General features: G+C 42.3%; 1 protein-coding gene across 3 annotated transcripts in view; it reads left to right on the top strand.

Annotated features, from left to right (window-relative positions):
- Positions 1–22,545, top strand: part of SCG5 (secretogranin V) — an 89,714-nt gene that overhangs the window by 34,490 nt on the left and 32,679 nt on the right. For 2 of the 3 annotated variants that reach the window (XM_049613283.1, XM_049613282.1), the window contains exons 3-4: positions 15,790–15,939; positions 20,224–20,336. In XM_049613283.1, the coding sequence (XP_049469240.1) occupies positions 15,790–15,939; positions 20,224–20,336 (263 nt within the window). The remainder of the gene's footprint in view (positions 1–15,789; positions 15,940–20,223; positions 20,337–22,545) is intronic. The other variant, XM_049613284.1, reaches the window with a different exon arrangement.

Below are 22,545 nucleotides of genomic sequence, written 5' to 3'. Positions count from 1 at the left end.
GGTACGCTTCGACTCCGAGTTGCTGCCTTCACTGTTTGCGTGTCTCTGAGAAGATGATGATAATGTGGCCTTTGGTCCCAGAGGAGCCTGAGTTTTTTTAGATCCTAGTATGAGGGAGGAAGCAGAAGAAGAAAGGAAAAGAATGAAAACAAATGCCTTATGAGACAGAATATCTGAATAAGGAATTTTATTTTGCTTCTCTGACAGCAGTTTCAACTCGGGTGGGATCTCTCCTGCACCTTTAGGAGGGTGCCAGTCAAGTGCGATCGTGATGATGATGATGTCGACCACAATGATAATGCGGGCTACTCGGGGAAGTCCCTGTGAGGGACCAGGCTGGCACTCAGAGCATTAGGATGGTTCTAGCAAACTGCCCAGACCAGCCCCCTGCCCTGAGGCAAATCAGTGAATAAGCCAATTCAGCAGAACTAGAATCATTCCTTTGTTTTTCTGAATTACCAAATGCTGTGTGCTTTGGGGTCACTTGTCATGGGTTTAGGGAATGTGGATTTTGCAACATAAGTCCTCACCATCTAAACAGCTTCAACTAAATTCCGTTACCAACAAGGAGGAGAGTTGAGGCCATAACACCCATCTCCAACGGTATAAACGAGTCTGTGTTCATCGCCTCATTCTCTCACATGTATTACTCTTTCCCCTCAGTGCTCATGGTCTCCTCCACAAACTGGCACTGACATCAGATATGTTTTGTGTGGACGTGTTTTATCCCCTATCACTGCATGACAATTCTTAAGAGAAGGGATTATGCCACCTGGGAAAGAATGGAGGATGCCTGCTCTGAAAAGAAAATGAATAGGGTGAGTCCAGGTAGTAACTTAGTTACTAAATTTTAAGTAAAATTTACCCACTTAGTTTTAAGTGGATGAGGAGGCATTGCTGTTAACAAAAAGTTCAACTGTTTTGAGCCCCTGTTGCTCAGTGCCTCAGATACAGAACTGTGATCATCAGAATGAAGAAATCATAGGATTGTTAATTTGGGCTCTGTTAATTCTGCTGTTAGGAAGTATTGATTGGATCATAAAAGTGGCCAACATTTATTGAGTGCTTACCACATACATACCAGGCAGCGAGCTAAGCATTTTGCATATAATCTCTTATTTGATCCCCACAAGCATACTATCTCCAAGTTCAAAAGAAGGGACTTAAGATCCAGAGAGATTGGGTCAGTCTCAGATGTGTGACAGAATGTGGACTTGAACCCAGAGTCCTAACAACAGGAAGCTAAAAAAGGTTCTTGGTATAAAAGGTGCTGTCCTTTCTGAGGGTCCTCACTAAATGAAAATTAGCTGCTTTTCAAAAACTTGTTTGATTTGGGACACTCTCCTTTCTTACCAGGAACCAAGGTAAAAATCCCTTAATATAACAGAGTTCATTTTGAGGAAGCACACATACAGAAATTACTCTTTATCTGTTCTTTTTGGCTCATTTAAATGATTTAGCCGGTAGGAAGCAGAAAGGTGAATGTTAGACATCTAACATTTTAAAATCCCACCCTGAAGGTGACCAGTTTTTTCAGGTATCCCCCCCCCCCCATTAATAAGAGCTAAGTTGTGTGTCTTTCTGCAGCCCTTTTCTCCATGGTTCTGTGTTCTTTGCTGCCGTGCAGGCAATCAGGTGTAGCAGAGCCACTTGAATGTTGTACTAAGGAGAAAGCCAAGGTGTGGATTATATGGGAAGTGACAAGTTAGTCCTCCCATCTTCGAGAAACGATAGTACTTTCTGTAAAAATTAGGTATTTGCCTCAAATGTGGGGACGAAACAAATCTTGCAGGCCCTTCCTCAGGGTGGCCCTCAGGATCTCAGAGGATGCGGGCTTCTCTTTGTCCCCTCGTGGCCACCTTGGTGCTGCACGCGGCCGTGTCCCGCGTCCTCCCTTTGCATGCCTGCCCTGCGGTCTCTGAAGCCAGGTTCCACTCCACATGTGTCCCATTTTACTCTGCCTTCCTCCAGCCCCGCTCTCAATCAGGAGTGTGGGGGTAAACCAAAGCCAGGCAGCTTTCACTGGAATCACCTATGTGATGCTTCTGTGTCCCAGACCATTGACAAGAGAAAAACTGGTGGTGGCTTTGTAAATGATGTATGGGGACACGCAGGAGGAACGAAGGCTCAGACCGCAGGGTATTTTTGGCATCTGCTGTTTGTGGTGACCTAAGTGAAAACTGCTGGATCCTGTCCCTTCAGCTGAATGGCTGGTATTCAGGAGAGCGTGCCCACTCCCTGCCAGACGCAGCTCATGGAGCTGCCTTTTTATGAGGTGGCTGACAGGCTCCTTGGCACCAGGCTGCCCGGCCACAAGTCTCCTTTATTGCCCAGCACGGATGCCCGGTGGTGTGGGTCCACGGGCAGCCCTGGTGTGGCACTGCAGGCGGGTGGGGCTGCAGGGGACACCGCCGGCTGTGAGTCTGTCATGGTGTTACCGAATTGTGAGGCAGAGTCCGCAGGGCAGGGGCTGCATCTCGAGGCCCTAAACCCCCGGCACAAGGCTGGCACAGACACCTCCGAACCACAGGAGCGAGGACCACGGTTGGCTCCCCATCCCGGAGTCGTTCTGCTGGGGCCCAGCTGTGGTGGGAAGATGACCCCACCTGGTCTCTGACCCTTTGGAGCCCCAGAGGGAGCCAGAAAACATGAGAGCGGCCCCTGTTATTCTGACAGGTCATTCTCCCAACTACTTCTCTTGAGCTAGAGCTGATCTTGGGAAGATGAAAATCCCCTGTAAAGGGTATGGGATGGCTGCATAGGGCCTTGGAGGGGCTCCCCTGGTGCCACGGTGGAGTGGGAACAGTGCTAGGGTCCCAGTCTCCAAATAGCACCAACTTGCTGAGTGGCTTCAGGCACGTAACGGTCTCCTAGGACTCGCTTTCTCAGTTATGAGTAGTAATTCTTGTCTTACCTCACTGAAACATTTTTAATGACGATATAAAAGTACTTTGAAACTATTGAAACTCTAATGGCACCCAAAAGCAATAGTGGTGCAGGACCCCATTTATCTTCTTCAAGTCTGACCTTGACTTACCAAAGCTGTGCCCACCAGTTCCAGCCAGGAGGGACTCTTGGATTTTGGTGTGAGGGCATCAGGCTCTGTGAAGGACATCACTTGTGAGAACTTACCTTCAAGACCAAAGTATTGACTTCTAATTCTCACAGGATTCGTTGAATGAGAAAGGGTGCAGTGGGATCCTTTCCTTAACGAAATGTGAGCAAATGCCTCTATAATTAGAATAAAACTTTCTTTTTTTTTCTTAATATATGAAATTTATTGTCAAATTGGTTTCCATACAACACCCAGTGCTCATCCCAAAAGGTGCCCTCCTCAATACCCATCCCCCCCCCCCCCTCCCTCCCACCCCCCATCAACCCTCAGTTTGTTCTCAGTTTTTAAGAGTCTCTTATGCTTTGGCTCTCTCCCACTCTAACCTCTTTTTTTTTTTCCTTTCCCTCCTCCATGGGTTTCTGTTAAGTTTCTCAGGATCCACATAAGAGTGAAACCATATGGTATCTGTCTTTCTCTGTATGGCTTATTTCACTTAGCATCACACTTTCCAGTTCCATCCATGTTGCTACAAAAGGCCATATTTCATTCTTTTTCATTGCCACGTAGTATTCCATTGTGTATATAAACCACAATTTCTTTATCCATTCATCAGTTGATGGACATTTAGGCTCTTTCCATAATTCGGCTATTGTTGAGAGTGCTGCTATAAACATTGTGGTACAAGTGCCCCTATGCATCAGTACTCCTGTATCCCTTGGATAAATTCCTAGCAGTGCTATTGCTGGGTCATAGGGTAGGTCTATTTTTAATTTTCTGAGGAACCTCCACACTGCTTTCCAGAGCGGCTGCACCAATTTGCATTCCCACCAACAGTGCAAGAGGGTTCCCGTTTCTCCACATCCTCTCCACATCTATAGTCTCCTGATTTGTTCATTTTGGCCACTCTGACTGGCGTGAGGTGATATCTGAGTGTGGTTTTGATTTGTATTTCCCTGATAAGGAGCGACGTTGAGCATCTTTTCATGTGCCTGTTGGCCATCCAGATGTCTTCTTTAGAGAAGTGTCTATTCATGTTTTCTGCCCATTTCTTCACTGGGTTATTTGTTTTTCGGGTGTGGAGTTTGGTGAGCTCTTGATAGATTTTGGATACTAGCCCTTTGTCCGATATGTCATTTGCAAATATCTTTTCCCATTCCGTTGGTTGCCTTTTAGTTTTGTTGGTTGTTTCCTTTGCTGTGCAGAAGCTTTTTATCTTCATAAGGTCCCAGTAATTCACTTTTGCTTTTAATTCCCTTGCCTTTGGGGATGTGTCGAGTAAGAGATTGCTACGGCTGAGGTCAGAGAGGTCTTTTCCTGCTTTCTTCTCTAAGGTTTTGATGGTTTCCTGTCTCACATTCAGGTCCTTTTTCCATTTTGAGTTTATTTTTGTGAATGGTGTGAGAAAGTGGTCTAGTTTCAACCTTCTGCATGTTGCTGTCCAGTTCTCCCAGCACCATTTGTTAAAGAGACTGTCTTTTTTCCATTGGATGTTGTTTCCTGCTTTGTCAAAGATGAGTTGGCCATACGTTTGTGGGTCTAGTTCTGGGGTTTCTATTCTATTCCATTGGTCTATGTGTCTGTTTTTGTGCCAATACCATGCTGTCTTGATGATGACAGCTTTGTAGTAGAGGCTAAAGTCTGGGATTGTGATGCCTCCTGCTTTGGTCTTCTTCTTCAAAATTACTTTGGCTATTCGGGGCCTTTTGTGGTTCCATATGAATTTTAGGATTGCTTGTTCTAGTTTCGAGAAGAATGCTGGTGCAATTTTGATTGGGATTGCATTGAATGTGTAGATAGCTTTGGGTAGTATTGACATTTTGACAATATTTATTCTTCCAATCCATGAGCATGGAATGTCTTTCCATTTCTTTATATCTTCTTCAATTACCTTCATAAGCTTTCTATAGTTTTCAGCATACAGATCTTTTACATCTTTGGTTAGATTTATTCCTAGGTATTTTATGCTTCTTGGTGCAATTGTGAATGGGATCAGTTTCTTTATTTGTCTTTCTGTTGCTTCATTGTTAGTGTATAAGAATGCAACTGATTTCTGTACATTGATTTTGTATCCTGCAACTTTGCTGAATTCATGTATCAGTTCTAGCAGACTTTTGGTGGAGTCTATCGGATTTTCCATGTATAATATCATGTCATCTGCAAAAAGCGAAAGCTTGACTTCATCTTTGCCAATTTTGATGCCTTTGATTTCCTTTTGTTGTCTGATTGCTGATGCTAGGACTTCCAACACTATGTTAAACAACAGCGGTGAGAGTGGGCATCCCTGTCGTGTTCCTGATCTCAGGGAAAAAGCTCTCAGTTTTTCCCCGTTGAGGATGATGTTAGCTGTGGGCTTTTCATAAATGGCTTTTATGATCTTTAAGTATGTTCCTTCTATCCCGACTTTCTCAAGGGTTTTTATTAAGAAAGGGTGCTGGATTTTGTCAAAGGCCTTTTCTGCATGGATTGACAGGATCATATGGTTCTTCTCTTTTTTTTTGTTAATGTGATGTATCACGTTGATAGATTTGCAAATGTTGAACCAGCCCTGCATCCCAGGAATGAATCCCACTTGATCATGGTGAATAATTCTTTTTATATGCCGTTGAATTCGATTTGCTAGTATCTTATTGAGAATTTTTGCATCCATATTCATCAGGGATATTGGCCTGTAGTTCTCTTTTTTTACTGGGTCTCTGGTTTAGGAATCAAAGTAATACTGGCTTCATAGAATGAGTCTGGAAGTTTTCCTTCCCTTTCTATTTCTTGGAATAGCTTGAGAAGGATAGGTATTATCTCTGCTTTAAACGTCTGGTAGAACTCCCCTGGGAAGCTATCTGGTCCCGGACTCTTATTTGTTGGGAGATTTTTGATAACTGATTCAATTTCTTCACTGGTTATGGGTCTGTTCAAGCTTTCTATTTCCTCCTGATTGAGTTTTGGAAGAGTGTGGGTGTTTAGGAAGTTGTCCATTTCTTCCAGGTTGTCCAATTTGTTGGCATATAATTTTTCATAGTATTCCCTGATAATTGTTTGTATCTCTGAGGGATTGGTTGTAATCATTCCATTTTCATTCATGATTTTATCTATTTGGGTCATCTCCCTTTTCTTTTTGAGAAGCCTGGCTAGAGGTTTGTCAATTTTGTTTATTTTTTCAAAAAACCAACTCTTGGTTTCATTGATCTGCTCTCCTGTTTTTTTAGATTCTATATTGTTTATTTCTGCTCTGATCTTTATTATTTCTCTTCTTCTGCTGGGTTTAGGCTGCCTTTGCTGTTCTGCTTCTATTTCCTTTAGGTGTGCTGTTAGATTTTGTATTTGGGACTTTTCTTGTTTCTTGAGATAGGCCTGGATTGCAATGTATTTTCCTCTCAGGACTGCCTTCGCTGCGTCCCAAAGCGTTTGGATTGTTGTATTTTCATTTTCGTTTGTTTCCATATATTTTTTAATTTCTTCTCTAATTGCCTGGTTGACCCACTCATTCTTTAGTAGGGTGTTCTTTAACCTCCATGTTTTTGGAGGTTTTCCAGACTTTTTCCTGTGGTTGATTTCAAGCTTCATAGCATTGTGGTCTGAAAGTATGCATGGTATAATTTCAATTCTTGTAAACTTATGAAGGGCTGTTTTGTGACCCAGTATATGATCTATCTTGAGAATGTTCCATGTGCACTCGAGAAGAAAGTATATTGTGTTGCTTTGGGATGCAGAGTTCTAAATATATCTGTCAAGTCCATCTGATCCAATGTATCATTCAGGGCCCTTGTTTCTTTATTGACCATGTGTCTAGATGATCTATCCATTTCTGTAAGTGGGGTGTTAAAGTCCCCTGCAATTACCACATTCTTATCAATAAGGTTGCTTATGTTTATGAGTAATTGTTTTATATATTTGGGGGCTCCGGTATTCGGCGCATAGACATTTATAATTGTTAGCTCTTCCTGATGGATAGACCCTGTAATTATTATATAATGCCCTTCTTCATCTCTTGTTACAGCCTTTAATTTAAAGTCTAGTTTGTCTGATATAAGTATGGCTACTCCAGCTTTCTTTTGGCTTCCAGGAGCATGATAAATAGTTCTCCATCCCCTCACTCTCAATCTAAAGGTGTCCTCAGATCTAAAATGAGTCTCTTGTAGACAGCAAATAGATGGATCTTGTTTTTTTATCCATTCTGATAGCCTATGTCTTTTGGTTGGCGCATTTAATCCATTTACATTCAGTGTTATTATAGAAAGATATGGGTTTAGAGTCATTGTGATGTCTGTATGTTTTATGCTTGTAGTGATGTCTCTGGTACTTTGTCTCACAGGATCCCCCTTAGGATCTCTTGTAGGGCTGGTTTCGTGGTGACAAATTCCTTCAGTTTTTGTTTGTTTGGGAAGACCTTTATCTCTCCTTCTATTCTAAATGACAGACTTGCTGGATAAAGGATTCTCGGCTGCATATTTTTTCTGTTTAGCACACTGAAGATATCGTGCCAAGCCTTTCTGGCCTGCCAAGTTTCAAAAGAGAGATCAGTCACGAGTCTTATAGGTCTCCCTTTATATGTGAGGGCACGTTTATCCCTTGCTACTTTCAGAATTTTCTCTTTATTCTTGTATTTTGCCAGTTTCACTATGATATGTCGTGCAGAAGATCGATTCAAGTTACGTCTGAAGGGAGTTCTCTGTGCCTCTTGGATTTCAATGCCTTTTTCCTTCTCCAGTTCAGGGAAGTTCTCAGCTATAATTTCTTCAAGTACCCCTTCAGCCCCTTTCCCTCTCTCTTCCTCCTCTGGGATACCAATTATGCATATATTATTTCTTTTTAGTGTTTCACTTAATTCTCTAATTTTCCCCTCATACTCCTGGATTTTTTTATCTCTCTTTCTCTCAGCTTCCTCTTTTTCCATAACTTTATCTTCTAGTTCACCTATTCTCTCCTCTGCCTCTTCAATCCGAGCCGTCGTCGTTTCCATTTTGTTTTGCATTTCATTTAAAGCGCTTTTCAGCTCCTCAGGGCTGTTCCTTAGTCCCTTGATCTCTGTAGCAAGAGATTCTCTGCTGTCCTCTATACTGTTTTCAAGCCCAGCGATTAATTTTATGACTATTATTCTAAATTCACTTTCTGTTATATTATTTAAATCCTTTTTGCTCAGTTCATTAGCTGTTGTTATTTCCTGGAGATTCTTCTGAGGGGAATTCTTCCGTTTGGTCATTTTGGATAGTCCCTGGAGTGGTGAGGACCTGCAGGGCACTTCCCCTGTGCTGTGGTGTATAACTGGAGTTGGTGGGCGGGGCCGCAGTCAGACCTGATGTCTGCCCCCAGCCCACCGCTGGGGCCACAGTCAGACTGGTGTGTGCCTTCTCTTCCCCTCTCCTAGGGGCGGGATTTACTGTGGGGTGGCGTGGCCCGTCTGGGCTACTTGCACACTGCCAGGCTTGTGGTGCTGGGGATCTGGCGTATTAGCTGGGGTGGGTAGGCAAGGTGCACGGGGGGCAGGAGGGGCAGGCTTAGCTCGCTTCTCCTTAGGTGATCCACTTCAGGAGGGGCCCTGTGGCAGCAGGAGGGAGTCAGATCCTTCTGCAGGTTTGGCTCTGCAGAAGCACAGAGTTGGGTGTTTGCGTGGAGCGAGCAAGTTCCCTGGCAGGAACTGGTTCCCTTTGGGATTTTGGCTGGGGGATGGGCGGGGGAGATGGCGCTGGCGAGCGCCTTTGTTCCCCGCCAAGCTGAGCTCTGCCGTCCGGGGGCTCAGCAGCTCTCCCTCCCTTTGTCCTCCAGCCTTCCCGCTTTCTGAGCAGAGCTGTTAACTTATGACCTCCCAGACGCTAAGTCGCGCTTGCTGTCGGAACACACTCCGTCCGGCCCCTCTGTTTTTGCCAGCCAGACTCGGGGGCTCTGCTTGGCCGGCGGGCCGCCCCTCCGCCCCGGCTCCCTCCCGCCAGTCCGTGGAGTGCGCACTGCCTCACCGCCCTTCCTACCCTCCTCCGTGGGCCTCTCGTCTGCGCTTGGCTCTGGAGACTCTGTTCTGCTAATCCTCTGGCAGTTTTCTGGGTTATTTAGGCAGGTGTAGGTGGAATCTAAGTGATCAGCAGGATGCGCAGTGAGCCCAGCATCCTCCTACGCCGCCATCTTCCCTCTCCCTAAAACTTTCAATAAAAGGATGTCAACAGTAGCCACAGCTCTTTTATCTGAAATCTCAAGTGGACTTTAGATGCCTCACAGCAGCCACCCTGGATGTCACAAATTCTGTGACTGTCTATCAGAGATAATTTAATCTTATTTTATGTATAATTCGAATAAGTCTGGCTCTCTCACTTTCTAGCCGCTTATCGCTGAAAGTGTCATGTGTGAACTGACAACATCATCATTACTCGGGAGCTTGTTAGAAATACACTCTCAGGCCCCACCCTACCTTGTTAATCAGAGCCTGCTTTTTTTTTTTTTTTTTTCAACGTTTTTTATTTATTTTTGGGACAGAGAGAGACAAAGCATGAACGGGGGAGGGGCAGAGAGAGAGGGAGACACAGAATCGGAAACAGGCTCCAGGCTCCGAGCCATCAGCCCAGAGCCCGACGCGGGGCTCGAACTCACGGACCGCGAGATCGTGACCTGGCTGAAGTCGGACGCTTAACCGACTGCGCCACCCAGGCGCCCCCAGAGCCTGCTTTTTGATAAGATCCACACGTGATTTACATGTGCAGTAAAGCAAATTAGAAAAGGGAATTTGCAGGACCTAGGCCCACTCTTTATTTATATACGTATATACTTCATTGTGAAAAGGATCTGGGATGACTAGGATTAACAGCTTACAAAGGAGGGAGGAGATGAAGAGCTTTAAAAGCCACAGCAGCTGGGACTGTGTAGTAGGGTGATATCACTGTGTGCACTTCCTTACTCTGAGAACACTCTCTGCTGCATCACAGTATAGTCATTGATATTGACAATGATGGTCCCAAATTATCAAGAGGAGGGAAAGTCACATTCCAAGGCCACTGTTTAAAGTCTTTACCTAAAATTCATAGTGAACATTTTCCTTTAAAATGGTTAAATAAATGAATCTGGATGTTAAAAAGGGGATGCTTCAGTGATGTGGATACTATATGGAAAACCACATTCTCCAGGAAAGAGGTATGTAAGATGTCACAATAATTGGAAACTTCACTCAGGTTTTTGTTTTGTTTTGTTTTGTTTTTTTAATGCATGGCATTGAGGAAAGTCAAATGATCTCAAGGTAAGGTGTGATACCAGAGATTTACGCTATAACTAAACAACTCAACAACTCAACTGATGCAACAAAAAAAGCCCATGACTGTTTGGAGGGCAGTTTTAAATTAACCAGAAAGAAAGCTAGTACCTTTCCTGGATAAACGAATATTGGAGGTGCGGGGCCCAGCTGGTGGTCCTCGGGAGTCTTGCTGAGAGCTGCCATGTTGACATTGCACAAGTCCATGGGGGGAAAGCAGAGATGAGGTTGACCAGATAAGCCAACTGAATGAAACAAGAGAATTGCCAGTCTAAAAGGGACGTACAGAGGATGGAGAAACCAGGCACAAGGCAGGGGATGGGGACGCAGTAAAGAGCTGAAAGCTGTTAGAGAAATCCCCCAAGATGTGGAAAAGTGCCTCCACAGATTTTTATGGAGAGTTCCAGCACAGTCCAAGAAGGAGACTTAACAGCTTTGGCCCAATCAGACCAACCTGGGTCTTCTTCTCCTTCTTCCCCACTCCCTGCTTCCATTGCCCCTGAACAGTACAGCTGACTGACACTTTACTGCCATAACAATGCAAAGAAAATCTGATGGCCTAGAGCTTGAGAATAAACAGCTGCATGGTACCAATTTTATTAAAGGAAGCAAAGTTTATATAAACAAAACTGAGCCGAAAACCTATTTGGCAAGAATTAAATATTTTCTCTTTATTCTAGAGACGTTTGTGGAGTGCTAGGATGGAAACAGACAAATTAAGTGTCATCACAGGATAGAATTAATTAATTGCCTGAAATAAATTTAAAGCTGTAGTGAAAGATCGTGTCTTTACTGATGGCATTATTTTCTCCAATCGGGGGCCTCTGCACTTTGGAAACCTCATGGGCTCTTGACTCCTCTTCCCCTTGTGCACTGTTTGAAATCTTTCTTTTTTTCTACTCATGTTGTGGCCACCCTAACCCTAGTCCTCGTCGCTTCACCCCTGAGTTTCAGCAATGGCCTTATAGCAGGACGTCTGAACTTCCTTCCAGTCTACCTTTATATAGTGTGGTCTTCAGAAGGATACTTGGATACAGTGGCTCTGGAGTAGGGGACATTGGAATTTTTAAAAAATTACTCATGTGATTCTGATATGACCTTTAGGTGGGAACGAGGGCTTTAAATTGATGCTAACTTAACATTCTATGTGACATCCAATTATTACATCGCTCTCCTGCCTAGAAAGTGTCGTTGCTATTTATTGCTATATTAATTCATACTTTTCTGCTTGGCATCGGCCTTCTCCCCTCCCATCCAGCTCCTCCCTTCCCCAATAGTGCTCATCACTGATGTTCAAACATTCCTTGCTTACACCTATTTCTGTGTTGTCATTTGTGGTCTTTCCTTTGCCACCTGCAAGGATGGATCCTGTCTTTCATGAATCAACTCAAGGGTCACCTCTTCCATGGATGTTTTCCTGGCAGATTCCCTGTTTCCTGAATTTCACCTCTTTTGAAGTTTATACCATAATGAATTATGTCAAGGGATGTATCTTATCATATATCACTGTTTTATTGTGGTAGCCTTGAAGAACCTAGAATGAAGAACCAATTAGAGAGCTTGAACCATGTCTTTTACATTTACATGTTCAACAGCACCTAACGTAATCAATGTTGTGTTCCTTCCTGCAAAAAAGTCATCCGTGTCCTACATGTGGGTTAGATGTTTCTCTTGTCATATGCGTGACATCTTGCTGTAGTATCCCAGTTGCATTATGAGTGCATTACAACCCTGCATTTCAAGTGTGTCCTTTGTGTATCTTTTGTCGTCTGTAAACTCTGTGAAAGCAGGACCCACATTTACCTGGTTCATCACTGACCTTCCAGCACTTTTAGTCCAAATCTTGATATGTGGTGTGTGCTCAATACATATTCTTAAAACTGACTAATTAATGATTTTAAAATATGTGTTTGGGGGGGCACCTGGGTGGCTCTGTCGATTAAGTGTTTAACTCTTGATTTCAGCTCGGGTCATGATCTCACAGTTCTTGAGTTTGAGCCCTGAATCTGGCTCTGCGCTGACAGCATGGAACCTCTCTCTCTCCTCTCCAGAGAGAGGAATTCTCTCTCTCCCTCTCTCTCTGCCCCCCCCATAAATAAACTTAAAAAAATATATGTGTTTGGTTGAAACTATGACAGATGGAAGAAATAGCATCCATCGCATCATAACGTGTTAATTGACCTGGTTTCAGGTAAAATAAATTAACATAATCTAAACATAATGAACCAGATAACTAGCATTTGGTTGCAAACTCAACTATATCATTTTTCTAATTATTTCCTATCTGTGGTTTCTTGTCTACAACATTTAAGCTCCTGGAGAGCAAAGGATAGCATTTGTTACTTACATGTATCTCCCACAATTCCTACCTCAGTGTTTCTTGATTCGATGTCATTAAATATAGTTTTAAAAGAGCCTGTGTTATAATATATCTGCTTGGTGCTGAACATCTGCTTCCTAACAAGTGCTGCATTCATTTTAATGGCACTGGTGCACAGAGGTAAACAGAGCCTTGGCAGGCCTTCCATAAAGGAAACTGTGTTTGCTTCCTTCATTAATTACTAATGGAGCATTAAGAAGACATGTATTCTCCCTTAAGCCAAGTTGGATAATTCCTGGCACTTAAGGCTAGGGTGCTTTCAAAAGTTGAGACATGTATTCACACAGCAGAAAGCATGCCCTATGGCGAGCACAGGGGTGGCTCCATTGCCAAGACCGTACAAAGCTTCAGATATATCAGTACCAAGTGTACTGTGCTGTCCGTTGGACCTTTTGCAAGTCTTGGGTTAATGTGGGATAATAAATATAAATCCCGAGAATGTCTCTGAAGGCAGGCATCACAACAAGACTTGGAAAAACCACCAGAAAGATACATAAAGTTACAAATAAAAGGATGATCAAAGATTTACCAAGCAAAACAACAGAATGAGAGTGGCAATGATAATAGAAGAAAGATGATTTGTGAATTAATTTTTTACTTAACAGCCAATTAACACAATTAAAATAAGAATTTATGTTCTCGAACGTGGCAACTAACACAGCATCAAAATGCTAAGCAAAAACAGCAATAAGAGATTGAGAGATTTATTGGTAATAATAGATTTTAACACATAACCATCAGAGTAGGATGGGTTAAGCCATCAGATTATGATAGATATAAAAATACATCTCATTTTAAATATTTACATGGATATTTTCCAAAAAAAAAAAAAAACGTTTTTTTTTTAATGCGAAATTTTGCAGGCTACTCATTCTCATTACAAAATAATGAATTATAATATAAATGTAAATGAAACAAACCAGCCAGGTGATGATATCTATATTTGGGGGCTAGAGGAATTTGAAATTAAAGGAGGTACAATTATCCTTTTAAGGATAAACTTTAATCAGACGTAATAAATTAAGATAGAGTAATACAAAGTCACTTCAAAGACAGTGTGACTCCTAAGTCACTAAGATCTAACCATGATTGTACTGAATATATTAGTATTTCCAAAGAAAAAAACGTGTCTTTCCATAGGGGAGCTGGTTCAGTCAAAGAAGCAAAAAAAAAAAAAAAAAAAAAAAAAAAGTGTCAAAAGTGTCAAAGCAATAACCTTGGCACAGCTCCTCCAGGGGAAAAGGGTGCCTCATCCAACTGGACTGAAACAATATAACCTATTGGCAAGACTGTCCTCTCTGGAGGTACAAGTGTGGCTCTTGTAGCCTGATTTTGGTACTAAATTCATGCACACCAACCAAGGCACCTTTTGGCTCTTCATGTATAGGATGTACAAGTCATTAAGAGAGCTATGTCCCAATAAAATTATTAAATAGGAATTCATTCCAAGAAAAGTCTGCTTTAGTGCTGGTAAAGTAAGCTTCCTGAACCTTTTAGGATATTAAGTCTACAAGAAGATAAAGAGTCTTGAAATTGGCATACATTATGTATAAGTAAAGCAAATTACACAGTGTAAGTTGTTTTTATTTACTGCTGTGCCTTGGTGCTCAGAGAAGGTTTGCTATGAAGGAGGCACTTAAATATTTGTTGAAAGAATGAAATAAGTGAGGAAGGGCAGAATTATTTAACAAATGCAGGTGGGATAATTAGTTACTTATTTCATGGGCACTGAAACACGTAAGGACTAAAGAGTTAATGTAAAAACTAGAAAAACTAAAATATCCAAATTTTGGTAGTACTTCTGAAAGGACAACGATTTTGTAAATTTAGAAGGTCAAGAAGAAATCACAAAGGAGAATAACAACAGTAAATCTGATGACATAAATATTAAAAGCTTATGTTTGCAAAATATTGCAATATATAATAACCAGAATTCAAAGTCAGACAAAATGGGGAAGTGCTGCAGGGAATGTAACAGCCAATGTCTTGTCACCTTTATTATGTAACGTTTTCATGCAAATTGATAAGAGAAACATTAATATTCCAAGAGCTAACAACTTGCATGAAGAAATTAGAGCTCATAAATAAACACATGGAAATATATTTGACTGAGCTGGCAATCAAAGACATTCAAAATAAGACAGTAGTTTTTCTAAACACCTTTTAAATTAGCAAGAAAAACAAAAATTATTTTTATAAAACTCAATGCTGGTAGAGATGTTAAAAATGATGTTCTTATATTTTGTTGATGTTATTTTATAAATTGGTACCTCCTTTTTGGAAAACAGCTTGGCAATATGATATAAGGGGCCATAAAAATATTTATAGCCTTTGACCCAGTAATTTGACTTCTGGGAATCTATCCTGAGAAAAATTAATCCAAAATATGGAAAAAATTAAATTCCTAAGAGTAAATTGGGAAATACTGAATTTCCCACAACAGGGGAATGATTAATATGTTGTGGTAGAGCCACTGCATAAGAAACAACATAGCCACTTATAATTATGTGACTAGAGACCATGCAGCCACATGGGATGATGCTAGTGCTTTAATATTAAATGAAAAATGAATACACACTTATATATAAAAAGATATGCAGAGGAGAAAGGATTGGAGTAAATATAACAAGTTTTAAATGGTTCTACAATGGCAGGAGGACAGTGACTTTTTTTATTTATTTCATTTCATTTCATTTATTTCATTTCATTTTTATTTTTTTGGAAATGTGTTGTCTTTCAGCCTGTTCTCATACCTGGATGCAATTGCCTCTCTTTCCCTTTCTCTTCCCCTACCCTGCCACCAAATGTCACCCAAGTTCCAACTGGTTTTAAGAAGCCCTCCCCATCCTATCAGCCAAATGAAACTCTTCCTTAACTATGCTCCCATAGTCCTGTATTAACACTTCTCTTATGGTAAGTATCTAATGTGCCTTGTATGAAAATGATACACATGCAGCAGGTGTCTGTTTCTCCAACTAACGCTGTAAGCCTTAAAGGGCAGGAACTATTTGAGTCCTGTTCTCTCCCTCTACAGCATGGATCACAGTGCTCTGCCTGTATGGTATGCCTAAGTAAATATTAGTTGAAATGAATTTAATTGCATTGAAGTAAACTACTCTGATTCCCTGGCAGGTGGAGCTCATGAAGGTCTTCAGCACTTGGGTCCTTTTGGCAACATCCCAAACATTGTGGCAGAGTTGACTGGCGACAACATTCCTAAGGACTTTAGTGAAGACCAGGGTTACCCGGACCCTCCAAATCCCTGTCCCGTTGGAAAAACAGGTAACGGGCATGCCCTTGGGTTCTCATGGATGGTAGATAGAGTCTTTGGGAGGAAATTAAAAATTCTAACATCAGCTACAAATATTCTGAGAAATAGTATTTCCATTCTAATGACCCCCTATGTATTTGCAAGTAGATTGTAACGACCCACTATGTCTTCATAAGTAGATTGGAAAGAGAAATTTATTCTAAAACCGTTGGTGCATTCTGGTGGTCAGATACACCCACATAAGACTCTCTTGTCAAAGCTTTGCATTCTCTCCTTCTTTAGGAATTGATCCCGTTTTTTTCTGCACTTGCTACTATTATAATAACAATGGCGAAAGATTTTCTTCTTTTTGCCTTTTCTGTGCTATAGTTGCTTCCCATTTTTACTATCTTTGGAATTTAATTTACTAGTTTGTGGATTATCCATGTCCGTCTGTTTTCCTTACTTCCTTTGACAATCATCGTTTCAACCATGTCACAAACAGCACCTATCCCGAAATATTTCTTTGGAGTTAGGAGGTGACATGAGAGACAGGGCCCAGGATGATAAGAAGTTGGTTAACAAAGAAGGTTGAAACTTTCTTTGCTACTCATGTGTCCCTCCCACTTTCCTACTCCCTAATGCCAAAGAGAATGCATGTAAGCAGGCTACACTTATGGTAGGCTTCAAGCAGCTTACCTGGGTGGTTAAGAGTGGTGGCTCTAAACTCAGACTACCTGGAGGCACCTGGGTGGCTCAGTAAGTTAAGCATCCAACTCTTGCTTCCTGCTCAGGTCGTCATCTTGAGGTTCGTGAGATCAAGCCCCATGTTGAGCTCTGCGCTGATAGCATGGAGCCTAGAATTCTCTCTCCCTCTCTCTATGCCCTTCCCCCTGTTTTTGTGCTCTTTCAAAATAAATACGTAAACATTAAAAAAACACACTGAATTCAAAACCAAGGTCAAGATACATGACCTCGAACGAGTTAACTAACCACTTTGCACCTCGGTTTCCTCATTTGCAAAATGGGGGTTGGTGTGGGAATTAAATGAAATTATCCATGTTAAGGACTCGGCGTAGCACTTCCCACAAAGTAAAAAATTCGTTAAATGGCATCCTGATTATAATTGGTTTTGCCACCAATAAATAACGCTCTCATTGAGCTTGTGTTAACTTCTAGCACCAGAGTAGTCTTTTCCTCCAAGCCTACAGTAATAGTGGGTATTTTTTATCCCTGCTTTGCATGTATGGAAACTGAATCTTAGAGCATAGCGTGTCCAAGCTTATCTATGTAGCAAGTAGCTGAGCCAAGACTCAAACCCAGGCCTAGCTGATTCAGGACCGTGTGCTCAACCACCATGACATATTGCCTTGCTCACTGGCCCCTCAGATTTTCTTAAACACAATGCAGGCTTTCTCTGAAAGAGGTTTTCCCTGAAAGATATTCCTCCTTTCATTTAGGGTAGGTGTCTGATTTCTGTGGGGTACAGAGCCTCTGCAACAACCAGAGTCACTGGATGTAACCTAGCCAACGTAGAAATACTGGCCCATGACCTCAGGAAAATTTGAATCATTGCACCAAGCCAATCACTTTAGCCACGTTTTACATGCTCATAGCGTTTGGGAGGGGTAGAAGGAAAAACCAGTTCAGAATTTGAAGAGCTATAGTCTTCGCGGGGATTTGGTTAAACTGATTAGATATGATATGGTACAGTGGTTCTTAAAGTGTGGTCCCAGACCAGCAGCATCAGCATTACCTGGAAACTTGTTGGAAATGCAAATTTTCAGGCCTTACCTCAGACCAACTGGGTCAGAAACCCCTGGGATAGGACCCAGAAGTCTGTGTTCTAAGCTGCCTTCCATGTGATTCTGGTGGCTGCTAAAGTTTGAGAACCACTGTTGTAGGAGATTGGACAGAGTTTGAGCCGAGAGATCTGAGGTCTAGTCCTAACTGTTGTATGTCAGTCCACTACCCTGCGCCTCAGTTTCTTCATCTGTAAAATGAAGACATAGTCAGTGCCTTAAAGGACATAAATGTTGTTCTAGATTAACCTGAGAAAGGAAAAAGTCCAGATCTGTGTAATCAAGCACTAGTTTTATGCATGCCAGAGCTCTGAGACAAGGCAGTCAAGGTAGGCTGGTACAGTTGGGTCAAATTACAACTCCCAGACCCCTTCTTGTTACACACTGTCTGCCATTTTCTTTGCTATTTTCCACTAAGCTAACGTTTCTCATTCTTTGTTCTACCATTATTTTCATTCTAAAAAGGAAATCACTAGCTAAATTTAGATATTATTTGTAAGAAAGTGCTTGAGTTATGCTTCACTGAGAATCGTGACACCACACAGTTGAGCAATCCAAGAATAAAACCTTGGCTTCTGGGATGCCTGGGTGATTCAGTCAGTTAAGCATCTGACTTCACTCAGGTCATGATCTTATGGTTCGTGGGTTTGAGCCCCGCGTCGGGCTCTGTGCTGACAGCTCAGAGCCTGGAGCCTGCTTCAGATTCTGTGTCTCCCTCTCTCTCCACCCCTCCCCTGCTCACACTCTGTCTGTCTGTCTCTCTCTCAAAAATAAATAAACATTAAAAAAAAAAATAAAACATTGGCTTCCCTCTCCCAGGCCATGCTCTCCTCTGAATCATGGCCCAGCCACCCAGGATAGAGCAGCAGAACATGAAGAGGCCATCCCCAGGGATAGGATGTGAATCCCAGGGCACACTTTCAGGCCCCGAGGTACCACCATTCCCAGAGCAGAGCTTTATCTCTAGATCTCAGTCTGGGCCCACTCCTAAGTACTCAAGAAACAATTATGAAATGGTTGTAAAGCTGCCATATGCAGACTGTCTGAACTCTTTTGACTGGCTATCCCTTTCCTACAGGTTAATTGCTGCAGATGAAGAAGTTAGATAAATAGTTCAGTGAAAAGTAGGGAGCCACGTTAGGGATTTGTTTGAATGCTAATGACTTGTACACGAGAGCTTCATGCTGCTGAGACAGTGGGTGCTTCAAGCTGCTGGAAGGCTTCATTCAGACCGGTCTCACGAGACTGGACTATCTGGCTGGTTGTAGTGGATCCCTTGTAGCACTGACTTTGATGCAAAGGGACTCTCTTTCCTCCCCCTAGCCCTGCACAAAACTCACAATCCGTCCTCTGCTCCCACCTCCCCAACCTTTTAAGCTGCTGTCTAAAAGCACATTAGAGACAGGAAAAAAAGGACTCGTTTTCAGAGTATCATGTCTCATAATGATAAGGCTTAGGTAAAAGCAGCAGTGAAGTGGAATAACTTTTCTTGGGTTTGATTGAAAGACATGTTTATTTCAAAGAGCAGTCACAGTATAAATTGTCATTTAAAGAGAGACGGTGGAAAGGAAACGATAGCAGGCGCTCTACATGTGATCAACTCTGTTCCTCACAGCTACCCAGTCAAGTAAGTCCTTGATTCTGTCCCTCTTATAGATGAACAGATGGGCTTAGAGAGACAAAGGTAACCTTCCCAAGGAAGTAAGACCATCTGTCAGTTATGAGCCAGGATGGGAACCCTGAGCTCTTGGTCTGTCTGACTCCAGACTTACCCCATCACCACTATAACACACACCAATACTGTCTGGTGATTGTTGTTGTTCTTATATAATGTGCTTTCTCCAAGAAGCCGAAATTGTTTCTAAAGAGCTCACGCAAGAGAAAACACAGTGACGCATGTGGAATGGAAGTATACTAGTTAAGGAAATATTTGCTGTCATAACAGATAGAAAATCATGGTGGTAACACAATAGAAGTTTCTTTCTCACTCGTGTGAAGTCCTGCCAGAGGTGGGTGAGGGTATGGCAGAGGTAGATGGTTCAGCAACCCAGACTGCCATCTTTCATCTTTACACTTGACACCCACAGTTACCCTGGTCGGCAGCAGGTAGCAAGCAGAACAACAGATGGGGAGTGGGGGGTGGGAGGGAGAGGGGAGCATCCAGGAGGTTTTTATGGGCCAGTCCTGGAAGTGGAATACATCACTTCTGCCCACATTCCACTGGCACGAACTTGGGCATATGACTCGACCTGACTGCAGGCAGGGCAAGACTGGGAAATTAGCTGGGTGCCGAGGGGGAAAGAAAAGTGGGTTTGGTGAACTGCCAACCAGTCTCTGCCACAGGTGGGCAGAGGAGTGAGAGTTCAGGATGAGCAAATCCAGCGGGAAAGTGACTTAGAGTGACTGATGTGGATAGATTCTGGCCTGTGGATATCTAGTTGTTTTTAATAAGTTAACTCTTAGAACCACAACAGATACCTTGGCCATTCCTCAAAAGCCTTTTGCTGTTTGCAGTAGATGATGGATGTCTGGAAAACACCCCGGACACAGCAGAGTTCAGTCGAGAATTCCAGCTGCACCAGCACCTCTTTGATCCAGAACATGACTATCCAGGCTTGGGCAAGTGGGTAAGTCAGATCTTAATGACTAGTAGATGTTACACTCTGGTACTGATGGCAGAGATGAGCAATAGGGTGGGGTGAGAGAAGAAAAAATGTGTAGAAGGTGATTTTTTTCAGAAATTTCTGGTCGAGAGGCATGTTAGTTAATTACCAAACCACATGCATGTCTAGGACACGATATACCAACCCATCCCAAGTCAGTGATCTCTAACCTGCTCGTCAGCTGTAGTCTCCAAAGGCTTCTACTCTGGTCTCCTCCACAGCCTGTGTAAGTCTTGTCAGTGTTTCACAAAGCACATATAGGAAGTATATGGGTTGTGGGTTTTTTTGGTAAAAAAAAAAAATTTGCCAATTATCTCTAGACTGAGGGAGATGATCTCTGCAGGACCAAGGAAAAATGATGCCAGAAGCTTAGACACAGACAGATGTAATTCTGCTCTATGGAAAGAGAAGGAAAATTCCAAAACGTGTACCAGTGAACTTGCTGTCAGTACCAGGCAAGAATCTATAACTGTCCATTAAGAAAATTGTAAAGCATTTAGAAGGAGAAATCATCACCATTTGGCATATGTTTGTTAAAAACAAGTTTTGTCGAATTATTTGCCAGCGTTATTCATTGACTTTGCCAGCTTGATGAGGGAAATGAAGTGAACGTGGTGTATTTGGACTTCGGCAAAGTACTTGATGAGATCTTTCATGATCTCCTGTTGAAAGAGGTGGAGAGATACAGCCTTGGCAAGAGAACATCCCCGGGAGGGAGCTTGTTGAAGAGTCCATCCATGTCCATAGGGAGAGAGACTCCACATGGTGTCCTGCATGTCTTAGTACTACCCCATTCCACATATTAAATATGAAATTGTAATAAAATATTTTGAATAAAAAATATTGAACAGGTACTTACCAGATTCTCAAATGATGACACAAAGTTGGAAGGTAGAGCACTGAATGACAGAGTCGAGATTCGAGAAGATCCCAACAGGCTGGAACAATGGGTCAAACAGGATCACAGTTGAATGGGAATGGAGCTATGTTCCTGTGGTTGGGCCCGTGTAATCAGATGCTGAGAAAAGTGGAAAAATACTAAGGAGTGTTAATTCGTGGATAAGCAGGTGGTCAGTACATCTGTGGAATGAGTGAATGAGCAGATATTCCTGCCTAAGCACTTCTAGAGCTACTTGTCCCTGCTCAGCTCATTGCTGGCAGCTGACCTTGATTCCTTCATTACTGGGACTATCTTAGTCTTAGGAGTAACCTCCTTCCCTTCCTTTTACACTGTTTTAGAGAAAGGTGCCTCTCCTCATTAATTACCACTTTCATTTCTCCATTTTTTTGCTTTAACATTGCATTCAGTTGCTTCCACCTACCCTCACCGTATACACTTTCCCATCTTAAAACAACAAAGCAATTTTACTTTTGCTTTCTCCAATATGCAATAATTCTTTTAAAAAATTTAATGTTTATTTTTGAGAGAGAGAGAGAATGAGTGGGAGAGGGGCAAAGAGAATGGGAGACACAGAATCCGAAGCAGGCTCCAGGCTCTGAGCACAGAGCCCGGTGTGGGGCTTGAACCTACAAATCACAAGATCATGACCTGGGCCGAAGTGAGATGCTTCACCGACTGAGCCACCCAGGCGCCCCTCCAATATGCAATAATTCTATTTCTCTTCTTTTTCACAAACAGTTTGGTTAGGGAGAGTTGGTTCGTGGAGCCATTCTGAAGCCTACTAGTAGAATTGAAACATGTCAAATTACAGAGGTAGACATCTATAGGTTCTTGAATAGGAGACTGAAATCATGAAAGTCTTCTATAAAAGAAATTATTTCTGGTGGCATATGGAAGGATGAAAGAGAGAAGAATAGATTAAAGGAAATAAAAAAGTGTAGGAAGTAATTCCAGTTATGAAGGCCATGAACATAGTAAATTTGAGTGAACCTCATCAACGTGATTAGAATCTAAGACATTTCGAAGGCAGATGGGGAGCCAATTAGAACTGGTATATGGCATAAATATAGTAGGAGGAGGATGGAAGAGCTATGTCAGGTTTATGTGAAATGGATGGCATGAACTTTTCTTCTGATGGAAATTTTTAAAGAAAGGAATAAAGAAGAGAGGGAGGTAGGAGGAAAAGAGGGGAGCAGAGAAGGTGGGGAAGAGCAGGAGATAACAGAGGAGCCCTAGGAAGGAATCCGCAGGAGACGGGCAAATCCACAGAAG

The sequence above is a fragment of the Panthera uncia genome (assembly GCF_023721935.1).
Source record: "Panthera uncia isolate 11264 chromosome B3 unlocalized genomic scaffold, Puncia_PCG_1.0 HiC_scaffold_1, whole genome shotgun sequence".
NCBI classification, from domain to species: Eukaryota; Metazoa; Chordata; class Mammalia; order Carnivora; family Felidae; genus Panthera; species Panthera uncia.
Note: the sequence above shows the minus strand (reverse complement) of the source record. Positions and strands in the feature narration are given on the sequence as shown.